The sequence below is a fragment of the Corvus hawaiiensis genome, chromosome 20 (genome assembly GCF_020740725.1).
Source record: "Corvus hawaiiensis isolate bCorHaw1 chromosome 20, bCorHaw1.pri.cur, whole genome shotgun sequence".
In the NCBI taxonomy this organism is placed as follows: Eukaryota; Metazoa; Chordata; class Aves; order Passeriformes; family Corvidae; genus Corvus; species Corvus hawaiiensis.
The window spans coordinates 1,805,964-1,824,272 of NC_063232.1; the positions used below are offsets into that span (position 1 = coordinate 1,805,964).

General features: G+C 54.2%; 1 protein-coding gene across 1 annotated transcript; it reads right to left on the reverse strand.

Annotated features, from left to right (window-relative positions):
- Positions 1 to 11,198: 11,198 nt before the first annotated feature.
- On the reverse strand, positions 11,199 to 18,216 carry MRM1 (mitochondrial rRNA methyltransferase 1). The gene is made up of 5 exons (XM_048324830.1): positions 17,338 to 18,216; positions 16,850 to 16,943; positions 15,430 to 15,550; positions 11,876 to 11,995; positions 11,199 to 11,731 (listed from the first exon to the last, which is right to left on the reverse strand). The coding sequence occupies exons 1-5, from the start codon at positions 18,078 to 18,080 to the stop codon at positions 11,682 to 11,684; spliced, it is 1,128 nt and encodes a 375-aa protein (XP_048180787.1). The 5' UTR covers positions 18,081 to 18,216; the 3' UTR covers positions 11,199 to 11,681.
- Positions 18,217 to 18,309: the final 93 nt, after the last annotated feature.

Sequence of the window (18,309 nt, forward strand, 5' to 3'; positions counted from 1 at the left end):
CTGTACAGTCCTACCTGTCCCTTAGGAGGAGGGTCAGCACACGGATCTTCCCTACCACCTATTAAGAGCCAAAAAAGCCCCTCTGGTCTCTGATCTCCTCCCTGCTCTGGCGTGTCCAGCACAGGGAATGCAGTGCTCACTTCCCGGGAGGAGCTGCTGCCGTGTGAGGCGAAGAGAAAGGAAAAGTGGGAAAAAAATTAAATAAAAAAACAACAAAAAAAAATCAAGGAGTAGTCAAAAAGTGTATTAGAAGCAAATTTGGAAAGAAATCAATGGCATGTAATTAGGTTTGATTTTTCTGCCCGTTTTGTGTGGCTGGGGGTGGTGTGTGGAGTCCCCCCGTGAGCGCAGAGATTAACACAGAGAACAGGTGCTGGAGCACGAGCCCATGGCCACCAAAGCATGACAGCTCCATCACTGCTGGCAGGGGCACGGCAGGAGAAACATGGAAATAGATACAGGGAAACCCACACAGGCACTTGCTTATTTAGGATTTTACCTGCTGCCCCCTCCCCACACACAAACCCAGCCTGGCAGCAGGGAAGGGGATTGTCCCCAAAGCTTGTCCTCCTTCCCCCTGCATTAAAGCCCTCCTGGTGCCATGGGGGACCCAGACAAGTCCTGCCTTGTGGAAAGGTCCCTAAAACTCGGGGAAGGGACTCCCGTGTCCCCATTGCAGGGATGCTCCTCCACCCCATAAACATTCCCAAGCCGACACGGGTGGTGGTGACTGGGAAAAGAGAGAACACTTGTCCTGGTTCATCCTGCATCTCCACACAGCATCAACACCTGCCTTTAAAACCCTGGGGTTTAGTTCTCCTCCCTCAAATGGGAGTGATCCATGAGGTGCTTGGAAAGCAAAGCCTGATCCCTGCCCGCCATGGCACGGGATGCACACAGGGACACTCGCTGTTATTCCTTGGGTAAACACAGGCAAACCTGAGGCAGGATTTGATAAACCCACACTGATGGGGAACCTCAGCCCTTCCCACAGCCAGCAGTGAGAGAAAAAGCTGCTTTTACACTGTTATTCCACCTGTTTCCTAAGGAACCTTTCCACAGCTGGAGAGTCCAGCTCCACATGGCAGCATTTTCCAGCCAAAACTTGGGAAACAGGCCCAATCTGTAGGGAAAGAGGATGGGAGGCACTCAGTGGTCTGTAGGGCCCCGTGGGAGCATTCACATGCACACACAGAGGTTTGGGTGTCCCATGCATGTCTGCATGTACACACAGATTTATTTATGTGTTTACCCCTCCCTGCAGTTTTCACTGTTGAGTTTCCAGCCGTCTCTCCTCGCCCTCCGAAGTTGTTTGGGTTTTTTTTTTCCCCTTTAACCTTGAAAATTAACCTAAAACACAGGGTGCTGTACACATGACTTGCTCAAATAAATTGCATCCTTAATTATGAACACCCTCGGCTCCGCTGTGCTCCAGGCCATGCTGCCCCAGTGGACACCCCCCTCCTGATGAGTGGTTATTGAACACGGGAACAACAATCAACACTAATTAAATACTCAGCTGTTGAGAGGAGACAATGTTTATCAAAAAATGCAAGAGGAGGGGAGCGCATCTTCTGTTTTCTATAATTAGTTAGCGATATTCCCCAGGCGGTCTCGCAAATCGAACTCGGGTTTGTTCACATCTGTTTGGCACAGGCAGACAAAGGCCACCGTGGCCCCTGTCCCCGTGTGTCCCCCCCGAGTTACACCCCAGCACAGCACCCCCACGGTGCCACCACGGCGTCCCCACCCTCCCCATCCCCTCAGCCCCGGGGATCGGGACATTCCAGAGGGAAAGAGCCCTGTTGGCAGCAGGGATTCCATGCTGGGCAATCCCACGGATGTGGGCAAGTGGACCACGGGGTCCCTGTCCCCGAAGCCAAACCCACGGGCACAGGAGCTGCTGGGGGCTTGGAGAGGGCACAAAGTGCCAACACCTTCCCTTGCACCCAGTTAAACCCAAACCCGTCATCAGCAGGAGCAAATTTATACCTTTTTAATGCTTTCCTGGAATTTTTCAGTGGTTTTCAGCTGGGGAAGGGGCAGATGGGCCGTTCATTTCCCTCTGTCTCACGTTATTACCGGCTTAGGGATCTACTCAGCAGCAGAGGACAAGAGTTAAAATTTCCCTGAAGGAGGGGAAATAAGGAGATTGGTGGCTGGGGTTTGACTGCTGGAGCCTGGGACAGCTCCAGATCAGCAAATGCCAGTTTCAGTTTGTCCATGGATGAAGAACAGGAAGAAAAGCCCCTCTCTATCATATTCCACATCCCAATATTGATCCAAGCACTGCTGAACGTCCCTGTCCCATCCATCCACACCAATATTCCCCCTTCCTGCGTGCTGCTGAGGGTACAGACAAGCCTTGTGGTGAAACCAGGGTTGCTAAAACCGACCTCAGGCCCTGCTCCGAGCTTACTCCATGCCCTGCTCCGAGCTTACTCCCCTGGCTGCACTCAGAGTGGTGCCAGGAGCCCTTGGCAGATGCTCCTCCAGAAACTGCCAGACCCCACAGCACCCCTGCCCCCAGACAGACACCAGCGCTCTTCCCAAGTCTATTCCACCAGGATAACAGCTCATCTTTCCAAATCTGCCCAGAATTCAGTATTAAACATTCCCCGAGCCGCCCCGTGCCCACCGCCCCCGCCGGGAGATGCTCGGGGGACGCTCCCGCCGCGTTCCCCTCCCGTCCCCCTCCCGTTCCCCTCCCGTCCCTCTCCCGTTCCCCTCCCGTCCCCCTCCCGTTCCTCTCCCGTCCCCCTCCCGTCCCCCTCCCGTTCCTCTCCCGTCCCCCTCCCGTTTCCCTCCCGTTCCCCTCCCGTTCCTCTCCCGTTCCCCTCCCGTTCCCCTCCCGTCCCTCCCCCGTTCCCCTCCCGTTCCCCTCCCGTTCCTCTCCCGTTCCCCTCCCGTCCCTCCCCCGTTCCCCTCCCGTTCCCCTCCCGTTCCTCTCCCGTCCCCCTCCCGTTCCCCTCCCGTCCCCCTCCCTTCGTCTCCCGTCCCCCTCCCGTCCCCCTCCCGTCCCTCTCCCGTTCCTCTCCCGTTCCTCTCCCGTTCCCCTCCCGTTCCTCTCCCGTTCCTCTCCCGTCCCCCTCCCGTTCCTCTCCCGTTCCCCTCCCGTTCCTCTCCCGTTCCTCCCCCGTTCTCCTCCCGTTCCTCCCCCGTTCCCCTCCCGTTTACCTCCCGTTCCCCTCCCGTTCCTCTCCCATTCCTCTCCCGTCCCCCTCCCGTCCCTCTCTCGTTCCTCTCCCGTTCCCCTCCCCGTTCCCCTCCCGTTCCCCTCCCGTTCCCCTCCCGTTCCTCTCCCGTTCCCCTCCCGTTCCTCTCCCGTTCCTCCCCCGTCCCCCTCCCGTTCCTCTCCCGTCCCCCCCCCGTTTACCTCCCGTTCCCCTCCCGTTCCTCTCCCATTCCTCTCCCGTCCCCCTCCCGTCCCTCTCTCGTTCCTCTCCCGTTCCCCTCCCCGTTCCCCTCCCCTTCCTCTCCCGTCCCCCTCCCGTTCCCCTCCCGTTCCCCTCCCGTTCCTCTCCCGTCCCCCTCCCGTTCCCCTCCCGTCCCCCTCCCGTTCGTCTCCCGTCCCCCTCCCGTCCCTCTCCCGTTCCTCTCCCGTTCCTCTCCCGTTCCCCTCCCGTTCCTCTCCCGTTCCTCTCCCGTCCCCCTCCCGTTCTTCTCCCGTCCCTCTCCCGTTCCCCTCCCCGTTCCCCTCCCGTTCCTCTCCCGTTCCCCTCCCGTTCCTCTCCCGTTCCTCCCCCGTTCCCCTCCCGTTCCTCCCCCGTTCCCCTCCCGTTTACCTCCCGTTCCCCTCCCGTTCCTCTCCCGTTCCTCTCCCGTCCCCCTCCCGTCCCTCTCCCGTTCCTCTCCCGTTCCCCTCCCCGTTCCCCTCCCGTTCCTCTCCCGTTCCCCTCCCGTTCCCCTCCCCGTTCCCCTCCCGTTCCTCTCCCGTTCCTCCCCCGTCCCCCTCCCGTTCCTCTCCCGTCCCCCCCCCCGTTTCCCTCCCGTTCCTCTCCCCGTTCCCCTCCCCTTCCTCTCCCGTCCCCCTCCCGTTCCTCTCCCGTTTCCCTCCCGTTCCTCCCCCGTCCCCCTCCCGTTCCTCTCCCGTCCCCCCCCCGTTTCCCTCCCGTTCCCCTCCCGTTCCCCTCCCGTTCCTCTCCCGTTCCCCTCCCGTCCCCCTCCTGTTCCCCTCCCGTTCCCCTCCCCGTTCCCCTCCCGTTCCTCTCCCGTTCCCCTCCCGTCCCTCTCCCGTTCCCCTCCCGTCCCTCTCCCGTTCCCCTCCCGTTCCTCTCCCGTTCCCCTCCCCGTTCCTGCCAGCAGCCGTCGCTTCCCAGCCCAGCCCCGCTCAGTCCGTCAGTCCCGGGGGCCGGGAAGGGCAGGAGCGGCCCCGGCCCCATCGATCGGCAGCCGCGGGTGCTGCACTTGTTGAGCGAGGCTGGAAGGGAAGGGAAGCACACGGAGCACGTTCCTCCTCCTCCTCCTCCTCCTCCCAGAGCCAGCCCCAAAGGCTCCGGGGGCAGCAGCGCTGCGGGGGCTGGGGAGCGGCAGCGAGAGGCAGAGCTGGCCCCGGGGCACAGCCCCTGTCACTGCCACTGCTCGGAGCTCCCTCTGCGGCACCTGGCACCGCTGGTGACACCCGAGCTCTGCCGGTGAAACACACGGGAAAAGCCGGATTAAAGCTCAGAGAGCACCGCTGGGCTCCCAGCCCCGCACCTGGCACTTCACCTCCCTCACCCTCATCACCAGAGCGAAAGCTGGGCCAGCACCAGGCTTCTCTGGGCACGTTTGGAGGTTACAGCAAACACCAAATTCTGCTTTCCAGATACTTTTCATCCCAGGGATCTCAAACAGAGATCAGGAATTAATCCCAACTGCCTCCCCACCCATGAGCTAGAGGAGGAACCCTCTGCTCACCGATGGCTGGGGAGGGGGTGACACCAGGACAGGGCCAGAGCAGAAGCTGCTGCTGTTGTTGATGCACTTCCCAACCCAGCTCGAGGCCTCAGCACTCCAGGTTTATATAACCAGGCTCAGAAATCAGAACATTGCCCTTAACCTCCCATCTACCCTAAATACCTACAGTATTTCTGGTAGTAAACATCCTCCAAGACTCATTTCTTGGAGCAGCAGCAGATGGTCAAGAGCATTTCCTGAAATTGAATATTGTAATGAATTTAGGATCGAGAAAATTTACATAATAATCTGGTTTAGATTCTGATAGTGAAGAAACCTACATAGAAACTGCTTCTTTTCAGCTATTTGAATTAAAGTATAGATCTCCAAGTATTTTAATTATAAACAAACTTTTTGCTCTTCTGGATCCATGGAAGAAATTGAAAAATTAACTACGAGGGAGGCTCAAGGCCACACATCAGGCTCAGTTCAGGTTTACCTCTCGTGACCCAGGGGCTGGAGGGGGATGCTCAGGAGCCAGAGGTGACTCAAATTTGGCTGATCCTGTAGTGCCCTCATCATCAAACTGCACCATCCCAGACTGGGAACCTGTGGAGACACCCAGGGAAGCCAAGAACCCTTGGAGTGGGAGGTGTTACAGCCTTTGAGGGTTTTGCTGGAGAGGTTCCAGGTGTGCACCCTCAGCCAGGGATGGGCACGGGTGCAGAGAGAGGGATGGGATGGGATGGGATGGGGTGGGATGGGATGGGATGCGATGGGATGGGATGGGATGGGATGGGACCATGCCTTCCAGGGAATCAGCCATGCCTGGATCCCAGGGAAGGATCCAGGATCCTCAGCTCAGGCCCACGGTGCACCCACAGGTGCACACATCCCACTGTGCCTCCCCTATTCCCCACCGTGCTCGGGGCACACGCAGTGACACAGGCCCAGGGTGAGGCTGGGGAGGCCCTTTTGGGGTCATCTCCTCCTCATCCTCATCACTGGCACAGCCCTGTGCCAATCCCATCCCCAGGCCACCTGCACTGGCACAACCAGGGCTCCATCCAGCCTCATCCTCCCTCTGGACCACAGGAAAATTCCCCTTCCCACCCTCGTGCCAGGAGATGCAGAGGGCCCTTTCCTCTTAGAAAAGCAAATATTTAGCCTAGATAAAAAAGCCCCAGAGCGTTTTCCCCAGGTAATACTGGTAACTAAAATAATCACATTCACTTTGCTGGTTTAATTTTGTATTTCCATTTCTACCTTATCTTTTTTCTGCAAGCATCATTAAACCACACCATAACAAAAATACATGAACTGTTATTCTTTCCAGAGAAGCCATAAACCACCTCAAAGCTTTTCAAGTTTATTCTTATCTCGTACATCTTCCTCTGGTTCGGGGTTTTTTTTCCCCTTCATGCATTTCAGAAAGGTAGTTTTCCCTAATGTTAAGAATAGTTGCATTGAAAATGAGATGCTGCCTCTGAAAAGCCCCTCTGGAGGATTAAATAAGTAAAATATAGCCAGAAAATAAACTGGAACCTCATTAAAATAATTTTGCAAGGAGAAATCCTACTCTACAATAGGTTTTCAATATCACTTAGAAAATTCTTCGAGTCATATATATATGTTCTTAATTCAGGACCTTGCATTAAAAAAGACATTACAGAGGGAAGTGAAAGGCCATTTAGTACCCTTGTTTATATAAAAATGCATATTAGGCACAGATGCAATCTCCAGCAGAAGGCCTGGGATGCAGTTGGAATGAGCTGTGCTTGGCTGGGAGGTGCTAATGAGGGCTGGCAAAGCCTTGAGGCACCAACACCTCTTTATTCTGCCAGGGAACGCCAGCCACTCCTGCACCCCCCTTTTCTTTAACTATTCCCCACTTCTCGACCTCCCTGGGGAGTCAGGTGCTCACCCCAAGGTGGGTTTGGGGCCCTGACTTGCTCCATCCTCAGCAGACAGGGATGGGGCTGTGCCAGAGCTTGGACCAGGGATGAAAACTGCCCGATTGCCCCCAAAGTGCTGCCCTGGGATGGAGCTGGTGTGCCAGGAATGATCCCCGTGGAAAAGGGGGGACTCTCCCTGCTGTGACTCCCTGCCAGGCATATTTAACATGTGACACCATCCCATATCTTGACATAAGTGTGCCCCCGGCGTGGTGGAGTCGGGGGTGGATCCAGGGATGTGCAGGATGGGATGGTCACATCACTGCTGAGCTGGCAGCTCCTAAACCTGGACAGCTAAAACCATTGGCAGGTTTCACTTTGCATCAATTCCCAACAGTTTTAAAGTATAAAACTCCTGACCATGGGCGAGGCAATCACTGCTGCCCTGCTCAAAGCAGTGCTAAGGAGCCATCACCGACACACCCACACCGTTCCCAGTCCCTCCTCAGAGGGAAAAATCCCTGAGGAGGCTCCTCCGAGTGAGGCCCCAGGGCTGGAGCTCTCCAGACCAGAGTCGTGGTTAAATCATGGAAAATGCCAGGCTGGGAACAGTTTTGGATGTCCTGCTTAACCAGAAGGTAAAATGCAGGTGACCCACAGAGGTATCCCCAGTGCACTGAGAAATATTTAATCTCCAAAGGCTCCAAAAAGCATCATTAGTGTAATTATTGTTCCCTGCCCACTGAAAACATGAGAACCTCAAGCCTCCATCATGTTGAGTTGGGCCTTGAAACATCTGTAATAATTTGAGGATTATTATTATTTCTAATATATTAGATTATTAAAAGCTGTCATTTAGATGGGATATCAGGAAGAAATCCTTCCCTGTGAGGGTGGGGAGGCCCTGGCACAGGGTGCCCAGAGAAGCTGTGGCCGTCCCACCCCTGGAAGTGCTCAAGGCCAGGTTGGAGCAGCCTGGGATAGTGGGAGGTGTCCATGGCAGAGGGTGAAATGGGAGGATCTTTAAGGCCCCTTCCCACCAAACCATTCCAGGATTCTGTGGATAATCCTGAGACCGAAACCCAGGAAGGTTAAAGGATCCTCCTTCCTGCAGGAACTCCTGTGCACTGACCAAAGAGATCCCACACAGCATTTGGGCAGCCAGTTTAGTAGAGAATAAACAGCACACTTCAATTTCATGGTAACTTAGGAAGGTTTACTGGCAAATACCATGGCTTTTACATGGTTCTACCAATTACTGAGCAATTACATGTAACCTAGATCTGGAGGACACACGGCAGCCTTGTAATGTATTCCTCTCTCCTGGAAAAGAAAAAGGCAGTTAATAGAAAACACTTTTTTAAATTTTATTTTAAATTATAAACCCCCTCCACAATATTCCTGTGTGACATTATTAAAACTCCACGTCGATATCAAACCCAAAGCAAAGGCTGCCATCCCATTAACACATCGGTTGTGGGATGATCGATAAAAATTTCCTTTAAACTGCACCATATGTTGCTCCCCACAAAGTTTTATTATTCAGATTCATCAGTTTGTACCTCAACCCCCGTGCAATTAAATCCCATTTAGCAGCACTGACCTTCTGATTTGAACTCGTCATTCCTGCAGCTGGTTTGGAGTTTTAACAGCACTTTTAAATAAGGAAAATGTAAAATGTCTGGGAATTAATGGTGAGGTAGGGGGAGCATTCCATGGGGAGATTCCTCCCGTGCACGGCTCCTGTGCTGGAGCAGGGAGAGGAAAAAAATAAAGGGAAAAAAACCGAAGGAGTGCCAGCACATTTTACCGTGTTGTAGCATATTTGTAAACATCGTTAATCACGGATTAGCAGATGGTGATGTTAATTGCACCTGTGGAAGCAACAAGACCTCAAGGTTGATTACATTTACAAACCGGGATCGGGGCTGCGGATTCCGGAGGCGCCCCGTGGGCAGCAATCCCAGCTCCAGCAGCACCCAGGCTGCTCCCTTCCCCTGCCACCAGCCGGGGCTTTGGAGAGGGAAAGGTGGCCCCTGTCCCAGAGCCATTCCAGCCTCCAAAATACCCCTGGGAGCCAGCAATGAATTGGATGGAATGGGAGTTTTTCAGTCATTGCACGGGGTAGAATGGGATTTTCCAGTCGTGGTGACACTCTGAGCACAAAAGGGAAATGCAGGGCAGGAGCTGAGCTGCTCTCCCAGCCAGAGCTCCCCGAGGTGGATTTTGGGAGATGGGAAGATTTGTGTTTCCCCTGGCTGGAGATAAAGCAGCGCCAGCGCCGAACTCATCTTCTGAATCAAGGAGGACAAATATTTTGCCATTGTGCTTAGAGACACTTTGATTATTGAGAAATCATTCTGGAAGGGCAATTAGTAAATTTTAGAATCAATTTGGTAAATAAGCCTCTGAAAGGAATCCATGACAAGCAGCAGGGAGGGAAGAACTGACTTTCAAATTACACACGCACACTTTATTCATATCTGAATATCAAAGAGACTCTATGTACAAACAGAAGTAATCAGGAAACGTGTTTTGATCTTGCTGATGTACACAAAAAATGACAATTAATGTCCCCCTTTATGATACAAAGCTGGGGTTTTTTACAGTTATATTACAGGGACGATTATAGTCAAGCTTAAGGCTAAAAATAATGAAAGACTATAAAAACTACATTTTAACATTTAAAAATATCCAGGAAATTAACTGGAGAAGCAGGCAATGATCCAATTAATGGATTGCATTTATTAGATCAGGGGCAAAAGGCACAGCACAAAGCTCCAGCTCCAAAGGTGAGAGACCCTCACAGGTGTCAGGATGAAGCTGGGGCAGGAGGACAAAGCATCAGCTTCATCCAAAAGTCACTGGAGGTGGATCCCAGTGGAAGAAAGTGGGGTTAAAACTTACCACAGAGGGAAATAGGATCAGTGGGAACAGCAGAGCCATCCAGAGTGGGATTCACTGCCCTCTCAAGCAGCAAAGTCCGAGCTGCAGCCCAAGTTGTGACTCAAATCCTAAAATTCAAGCTCAGGCAATTCCCAAAAAGCCTTGTCTGATGCTCCAGTGCCAAATCAAGCTCCATGGATACAGGACTGGGGAATTCTCAGGGGAGTGGTGCTGGCTGCTGGAGTGACGGCCAAGCAGGAGCTTCTCCTGTCACTGCGGCGGAGCCGCTGCGGATACGGAGGTTCCAAAGCTTTTTGGGAGCCTTCCAGAAGAAAAGGAGCTGCTGCAGGGTTCCTCAGCTGCCTCCTCGTTAGAGGGGCTGAGCAGATGGCCAAGCACAGCCGGGCAGAGCCCGGCTTTCCCAGCCACGCAAAGCCAGGAAGTGCCTCCCCACTGCTGGAACAAACTTAAAAAAAAAGGAAATAAAAAGGGAGAAACAGCAGTTCCTATGAGATGGGAAATAAATAGACTTACCTGGAGGTCAAGAATGAAGAAATGGCTTTACCCTGATCCCTGCTGCTCCAGAGGAAGGATTCAGTTAGCCAAGTGCTGAATCTTGGAATCTTTCCTCTGGAAAATGAGCAAATCTGAGCCACGGGCACCCTCTGCTGGGGCACCCTCAGCTGCTGAGCAGCTCCCCGGGGCTGGCAGAGGCCTCCGGGCCTGCAGCTGTTTCCTTTCAGCTTTAGAAAGGTAAAAAGGGCAAATTCAGCCCCCAAATGCACCAGCTCTCACCCCACAAGGCACCAGCTCAGGGTTCTCCAGCTCCCTGTGGATTTGGGTAACACAGCCCTGTTGGCACGACGGCGTCATTTCAGAGGGATTTGGGATTTGTCCTTTTCCTCAGGACACAGCTCAGGGGATGAGTCCCCACCCCAGGCACCCTCCTCTCCATCACAGCCACAGAAGGGAGCCCTGGACGCCTTTCACGCCCTGATCCCCATTCCAGGCAGCTGGAGTGTCCCCAGTGTCCACCCCAGCCAGACCCTCCCAGGACACACAAGGAGCACCCCACACCCACAGACCAAGGTTTACAGACTTCATTTAGCTCAAAGGAAAGTCCTAATTAGTCACTCAGAGTGATTTACTTATTCATTTGGAAGGGGGGAGGGGGCAGACTGAGCGGAATTGTTTGAAATTATCCCTAAAGGGCACTGTAAATTAAGTGTTAATGAGGAATCCTATGCAAAGGGCCACGGTAGCTAAATAAAATAATTAAGGTGCTAAGTGATAACATTCTTTTGGCTCTCAGTAATTTAGCCAGCCTGGTTTTTCAACCAGGATAGTTGCAAATGAAGCCACCCCAATGCCATCAGCAGGACAGTGGTGCTGGGGCAGCTCAGCCTCCAGCAGGATCAGCCCAGCTTGGAAAGGAAACTTTCCCAGAAGGAAACGAGCTCTGGATCCCTTTTCCCACCTGAAGGACTAATCCCACTCTGGATTTATATGACACAAAATGGATTGATTTGAGTCTACAGCCAATCTTTACAAAAGCTTTATTTCCACGGGCTGCATTTCCCCCCCACTCCTTGGCAGGGCTGCACACCTGGTTTACAACCAAACACAGAAAAACCAGCTGCAGTGGTTCCCAAGCACAGGGGAAGGGTTCAGGGCTGCTCTCAGTGGCACTTTCACCCACAGCCCAAATTGTCCCCACGGTTCAAGTGATGCACAAAGTCCCCTGTGCACCGCACAGAGCTGGCAGCCATCCCTGGGTGTTCTCCTGCCAAAACTGGCTGCTCCCAGACCTGGCTGCCTTCCCACAGCTGCTCCTCCCAGGAGTTACCTACGACATCAGGTGTCTGCCTTTGGTGCTAAGTCAGGGATCTGGCGGCTCTTGCAGCAGCTAAAATGCAGCTCAGGTCTGGGGCTCTCCCTGGCACTCACAGTGATGGTGGAGACTCTGGGAAGAGCATTTCCATATCCACACCAAGCAGCTTCATCCACCAAATAAAGAGGATTTCAGTCTCCGTGCCTCCGCTTCTGGCTGCAGATGGAGTGCAGGAGGATACCTGTAGGAAAGTAAAAATAAATCAATATTACGTGATTTTTTTTTTTTTTTTAAACCACAAGAAAATCGTTCAGTGGCCTGGATGCCTGATTTATAAATGCAGAAGTTGGAGGTTTGGTGCCTTGGTGCCCAGAACTGCTCTCACCTGCAGCCACAGAGACGTTGAGGGAGTCGATGCTGGGGTGCAGCGCCCTGCCGGGGGGGATGGCCAGCATCTGCTGGCACTGCAGCTGGGTCTCCAGGGAAAGGCCCTCCCCTTCACTGCCTGCAGGACAAAGACACTGCTCAGGTCACTCACAGCACTGCCACGGCCTTTCCCCCTCCTCAGTGCAGTTCTTGCTCATGCTCTGTCTCTCTGACACTCTCCCTAAGCTCAGCCACCTCACCACCTCCCACACAACAACTGAGCCACCAGAGGGGAGCCAGACACCTTCCTCCCTTCCCTTCCCAGCCTCCCTGGATCTGTTCTCCAGCATCTGAAGTGTTTTTGAGGAATATCTGTGCAACACAGCTGCACAAAGCACGGAGAATCTCCTGTGGGAGCAGCCACTGTGCCAGCAGAGAGCTCCCTGCGGCCACAGGACAAGGCAGGCAAGGGGCCAGAGGCCAGCTCTGGTCCAGCAAATCCCACATCCTATTGCCAGTGACAGCTCCAGCCTTCCCAGCACACACCCCCCCCCCCCACCACGGGCTGGGTGCAACTTGTGCATGCAGACAGTTTAACCAGAGGCTTCAATTGATTAGTTGTTAAACCATCCAGCAGCCCTGATATGTTTGGGCTGATACACTGGTGAAACAGAGTTGAAATCTATCCCAGGTCATTAGTAGTTGTTTGACTCACGCTGTCACAAAGGGAAATGGAAAGGGAGAGCCTTTAAACAATCCTGTGCGCAGACAGGTGAAAATGCAGAGGGCCAGGGACCTCCCAGGCCGCCTGCCTCCCCAAAGAACCCTTCCACGTGGGTTACTGAGAGCAGCACAGGAGCTCCAGGGCTGCAAGGATGGCCAGCTCATCCCAAACACCTCTGGAAACAGGCTCAGCACGTGGCAGCCAAAGCTCCCCTCCAACAGCCGTGCCCTGACCTGGCTGAGCCCCACACCGGTCCTGGGATGGCACTGCCAGGGCACACTGACCCCTCGGACCACACAGGGGTGGGAAGACCATTATTCCCAGTTTTAGGCTGGAAGCTGAGGCCCAGCCTCATGTTTTACTGGGCTGATCTCAGAGGCACTTTGGGTAAGGAAGAGGATGCTTTGGGTAATGCATCCTGCACCACCTTCCCAGATGAAACCAGTCATAGCAAAAGGTCTTTGGTTGAGGTCAAAGAGCCTTCAGAAATCCCAAACCCCATCCTAACCAATCTTTTCCCCCTGCTGTAAGCCAGCAGTGCACACAAGGCCTGGGAGAGTTATCCAAGGTCACAAGGTGACACCAGGAATTGAAGCCAGGCCTCCCATGGCCCTGCCTGTCTCCTCATCACTACTCCAGGGATGCTTAAAAATCCCAGAAATAGTATCCTGGAAAAGTTTCACACCTTACAGTCATATTTGCCTCCTGAGCCTCTCAAACCACACTCCCACGGGACTCTCCAAGTGGGACAGCAGCAACAGCTCCTGGAGAAATCCTTATCTCCTGATAAGGGTCTTACAATTCCCAATAAAGGCACGGATTTTGCCTCCAGCTTTTACAAAGCTTTTTATGGCCCTGGCTGCTTAAAATAATTAGGAGCCATAAATTCAGGGCAAAAAGACTTGCACGGTGTGACACGAGGGAGGGAGTATTGACTGAATCAGATTAAATCCTGCTTTATACTGAACAAAACACTTCCCACTTCAGATCTTTAACTTCCACCTCTCAGCTTTGTCCCTCACTGACAGAGCTCAAAGACCAGAGCTCGGTGAAATGATAAAACACATTTCCTGCCCCATTTACAATTAACACCCCTCACAATTGCAGTTTCCAGTGCAGGAAGTTCAAATCCAGCAGCAGGAAAATATGCAAAACGAGCATCTCCATAAAACCACCAGCTCTGTGAAGAGCCTTAAACCCCGAGCTAAAGACTGAAGGTCTAAGAAGAACAAATTACCCAGAAACTCTTCTTACTCAGCCATCTAAGTGCTCCCAATCTGTTCCTGTGCAGCAGGCTCCCAGTCTGAGGCTGTCTGTCGCCTCCAGCAATGACTCCAGTGCAGACAACATTAAGCTGGACTGTCCAAATCACTCTCTGCCAAGCCAGCGAGGATGCCAGGAGGGGGAACTGGAGGCTGCAAATGCTTAACTTACAAGACAATCTGTGTGGTGCCAGGGAGCTCAATCCCAGGCTGAATTATCTCTGCTGCTCCCTGCAGCTGCAGGAATGCTCCATATTCAGATCCAGGACGTTTCTCCCAACAAGCCCAGCATCAGACGACTGTAATGTTCAATTTTCTTTTCAGCCAAGAGTTAGTGCTCAGCAGAGAGTTGAAATCATTACTGCTGCAAGGTCCAGGAGCTCTCCTCATGCATCTACCAATCAGCCTCCAATCTCCCCTGACAAAAGGATATTTGGACTTTTTCCTGGAGAAATCTCTCATAACTCAAGGTAACGACACCGCTGCCAGCTCCAGCTCCTGCCTTTCTGCAGGTGCTGTCGCCGTTTGTGGGATGCATTTCTTTGTGGGCCATCAGCAGTGCTGCAGCCTCCCTGCTCCCCTCGGAATACAGCTCCACACATCTTGTAGAGATGCCAGATTTGCAGCGTTGTCTTGTCAGTGTTTCCAGGAGTTGGGTAAACATTTTAATTAAAGGAATGTCCTCTGAGCCAAGCCAGCCCCAGCACGGGGCAGGATTACAGCCCCTCCCTGGCCCAGGGCCAGCAGGACTCTGCTTCCAAGTGTAAAAGCTCAGGCCAGCTCCTGTGCCAGGTGACACGGAGTGGGGGACACGGCACGGCCACCCGCAGGTGCCTGGAGCTGCATTCCTGGGGGAGTTTCTTTCTCCAGCTGCCACAAAGCTGCTACTCCCCTTCCCTTCACCTTCTGGGAGGCTGCACAAGCCCAAACTGTGCCTACAGAAGGTGAGCAAGTGGGCAGAATTTCCTGCAGGAATTGCCCAGTTCGGGTGCTTAGGGAAGCGGCAGCCACTGCTCCAACAGGGAGGAGATTCCTCTGCTCCTGCTCCACAGCCAGCACCCCCTGCCTTCTCCCAGGTGAGCCCTGACAGCTCTCAGGGGTGGCCACAAAGCCCAGATTTGCATCCAGACCATCCCCAGCACCAGCCCCTCGTGGTTCTTCCCAGACCAGACATTCCTGGTTTTTAAGGGGAGATGTGGCTCAGCTCCTCCCGAGCAGCTCCGTGCAAGAAGAGCAAACACCTCTGGGGCTCACCAGCACAGGAAATCCAAAGCTGGGGCCCCAGCACAGGATCAAAACACAAAACACAATGCAGACACCACACTGTGGCTGCCCTGGCACCAAAATTGCCACCCGGACCCTCCACAGCTGCTGAACTCCCTGTGCATCCACAAACTGTTCCTACTGGGAGCCCCCTCAGCTCCCCATGTTCCTCTCAGTCTCTGCTTCATTCTCAGCCAGATCATTCCATGATTCCCCCTCAGCTTTTCTTTTTCAGACCTGGAACAATCCCTGGAGTGAAGCATCCCCCTGGTGCCCCTCACACCTGCAGCCCCACCCAGCCCACAGCTCTGGAAATGGAAATACCTATTACTACAATAATGGGTTTATCCCACCGGAATTCCGAGCAGCTGATGACAGGAACATCTTCCACATTCCCAGGCCTGCTGACTGTTCCCACCACTTCCCAGCCTTCTGCACTTTTAGCCTAGAAAAGGAAAGGAAATGAAGAATTGCCAGCTTTCCAAGCTTAAAAAGCAAATAAGCCATGTATGCAAACACTTTTTTTTCTTTCACATTTTCAGTTAAGCTGACTGGGGTTTTTTTGGCATCCCTTAAATTTTTACCACCAAAGTCCTCCCACTACCAGCACACAAACATGGATTTAAGAAACAAACAAACGAGTAAAAAATAACTAAAAAAAAAAAAAAGTAATTTTCCTCTTGGCATTTATTCCAGTTCAGTAAGCAAATAAACAGCAACTGAAAAGCTTTTTTTTTTTTTTTTTTTTTGCCCATGCAACAGTTCTAGGAAGGTTGTTTTGCCAGGAAAGCACACAAAACAGGAATGTTGAACAAGTCAGCATAAGGTAATGCACAGGGCAAGGCAGTGGAAGTTCTCAAGTGCAAGCTCAGCGATCAGAACCCCACAGTGACGTTTGCAAACTCAGATGCCAAATTCAGCTCCCACACAATGCAGGGCACCCAACACTCCCAGCCAGAGAACCAGACCTCCCCCCCTGCAAAATAAGCCTTAATTATTTGTCTTGGAAATCCATTTTACCACTAAAAGAGCTGCTGCTTCCTGCCAGTTTCATTTCCCTGTAAACTGGCTCTTTTTACATGAAGTTGTATCAAATTTACACCAGGCAGGTGAGCCCAGGTCCAATTAAATGAACTGCTGCTATGTTTCTAATTAATAACTCAAGCTTTACAGTAACAAAGTAATCCTTCCAGATATTAATTAAATATCAGCATGTTTTGTGTTTCATTTCACCATCACCCAGACCTCCAGCTGCCACAGACCTACTGCCAGTTTAAATCCCATTCTTCCATGTGTATTCCCTTTCTTTTCCCAGCTTGTCCTGCAAAGGGGCCCTCTCTCTCACCTCACTGCACAGACACAGAGTAAAAAGACTGCCAGCCCCCAGCACTGGTTCCTCCTCTATTCCCTGCTCCAGAGGCTGCTCCCAAGGCTGCCCAATGCTGCCATCGTGTGCCTGGGTGCTGGGATGCTGCTCTGCCACACATCCCGAGGAGAAGGGAGACGAGCCCATCGTACCGAGAGCCGCAGGATTATCCTGCTACCAGCAGCTTCCAGAAAAAATAACCAACCTCTCTCCCTACCCGATGGAATGGGGCTGGGGGCGTGTGCCCATCACTGGTGGTCCCAAAGCACACACACTGCAAATAACTCAGGGCTTTTCCTGTGCCTGCTCTCTGTGTAATACCTGCGGTGTTTGAGTTTCCTTGAAAAAAGGAAAGAAAACCAAAGTGGATCGCTGTACCTTCAAAAAGCCCTGGAGATCATCTGTGCCGTACACATCGAACACCTCCATGACTCCGGCGCTGGCTTTGCTCACTATGGGAGTCAAGGGGCAGCTGCAAGGGGAAAAGAATGGAAAAGCGTCATACAGGAGGAGATGCAGGTGAATTTTTGTTTCTGTACGTCCTTCTCTTGCCTCTGCAAACCTCCCCCACTCCAGATCCCGCTCATTTTACAGATGTATTTCCCTGTGGAGAACAGCAGGGCTCAGGAATTAACCCAGGAAATGGATCACAGGTGGGACAACTGAAACACAAACTGGGTTAAAACAAGAACAGTCCAGGGAGAGCCTGGAACCCCACATCCCACAGCCTGCCTGCAGAGCGGCAGCATCCCAAATCCTGCTCTCCAGATCGGCTGCTGAGCGATGCAGCCTGGAAACCTCTCCGGGAGGCAGCAGGGAAGGCAAGAAGCGCTGGAGGAGCCCGCACCCGTTCCTGTGGCCCGTACCTGTTCCTGTGGCTCGCCACCACTCTGTCCACCCCCAGGAAGTACGCGGAGCGCAGCAGGGCGCCCAGGTTCATGGGATCCTGGATGTGCTCCAGCACCAGCCACAGCAGCTGCCGCCTCCCGCTCTGTCCATCCCCCAGCTGCGGCTCCTCAGCATCCCGCAGGCTCTTGAAGGGCAGCGGGGAGGCCTCCAGGCACACGCCCTGGTGGGGCCGGCCCCGGCACAGCACGTCCAGCTCCCGGCCCGAGACGTGCAGCACCGGGACCCCGCGGGCCGCCGCCTGCAGGGCGAACTCGCCCCTCACGGGCCGCGCGGAGCCGCTGCTGTGCTTGAGGAACAGCCTGAACAGGGCCCTCCGCGCCTGGGCCAGCGCCAGCCAGCACGGCGCGGTCCCGAACAGGATCTCGGAGCCTTTAGTCCTCTCCAGGGACAGCGCCTTTCGCTGCGGCCCCTTCCCCTTCCCGGCCCGGGGCAAGTCCTGCTGTGCCCGCAGCAGCTCCTGGCCGGTCCGCGACCCCCGCCCGGCCCCGCTCTGCTCCCGCTGTCCCGGATCTCCACGGGCGCGGCCGGAGGCCAGCACGGCCCCCGGGTGCTGCGGGAGGGATGCGGGGGAATCGCGGCCTCGGGGCGCCCCTTCCTCAGCCCCGCTCGGGGCCGAGGGCCCGCGGGTGGAGCAGAACCGGAGCCCGGCTCGGCACAGCCACAGGGCCCGGCACACGCGGGGCAGCAGCGCCCGCTCCATGGCGGGGAATGCCCGCGCACGGCGGCCGGGGCACGTGGGAGGGGGGCAGAACACCCAGCCCCGCTCCGCAGCCGCGCAACCGGGGCACGGACAGGGGCGGGAGGGGCTCGGAGCGGCGGGCTCGGGGCGGCGGGCACGCGCGGGGACCGGCGGGCACGCGCACGGGCACGCGCGCCCCGCCCCGCCCCGCCCGCTCCGGTTCCGGCGGGACCGGCGCGCCCCGCCCCGC

Bases quoted from the DNA above. Each gene is read 5' to 3' on its own strand.
- MRM1 (XM_048324830.1), bottom strand. From the start codon at position 18,080: ATGGAGCGGGCGCTGCTGCCCCGCGTGTGCCGGGCCCTGTGGCTGTGC. The intron at 16,944-17,337 runs GTACGGGCCACA...TTCCCCTTGCAG, and splicing joins GTGGCGAGCCACAGGAACAG to CTGCCCCTTGACTCCCATAG. The intron at 11,732-11,875 runs GTGAGAGCAGTT...ACTTTCCTACAG, and splicing joins CAACGTCTCTGTGGCTGCAG to GTATCCTCCTGCACTCCATC.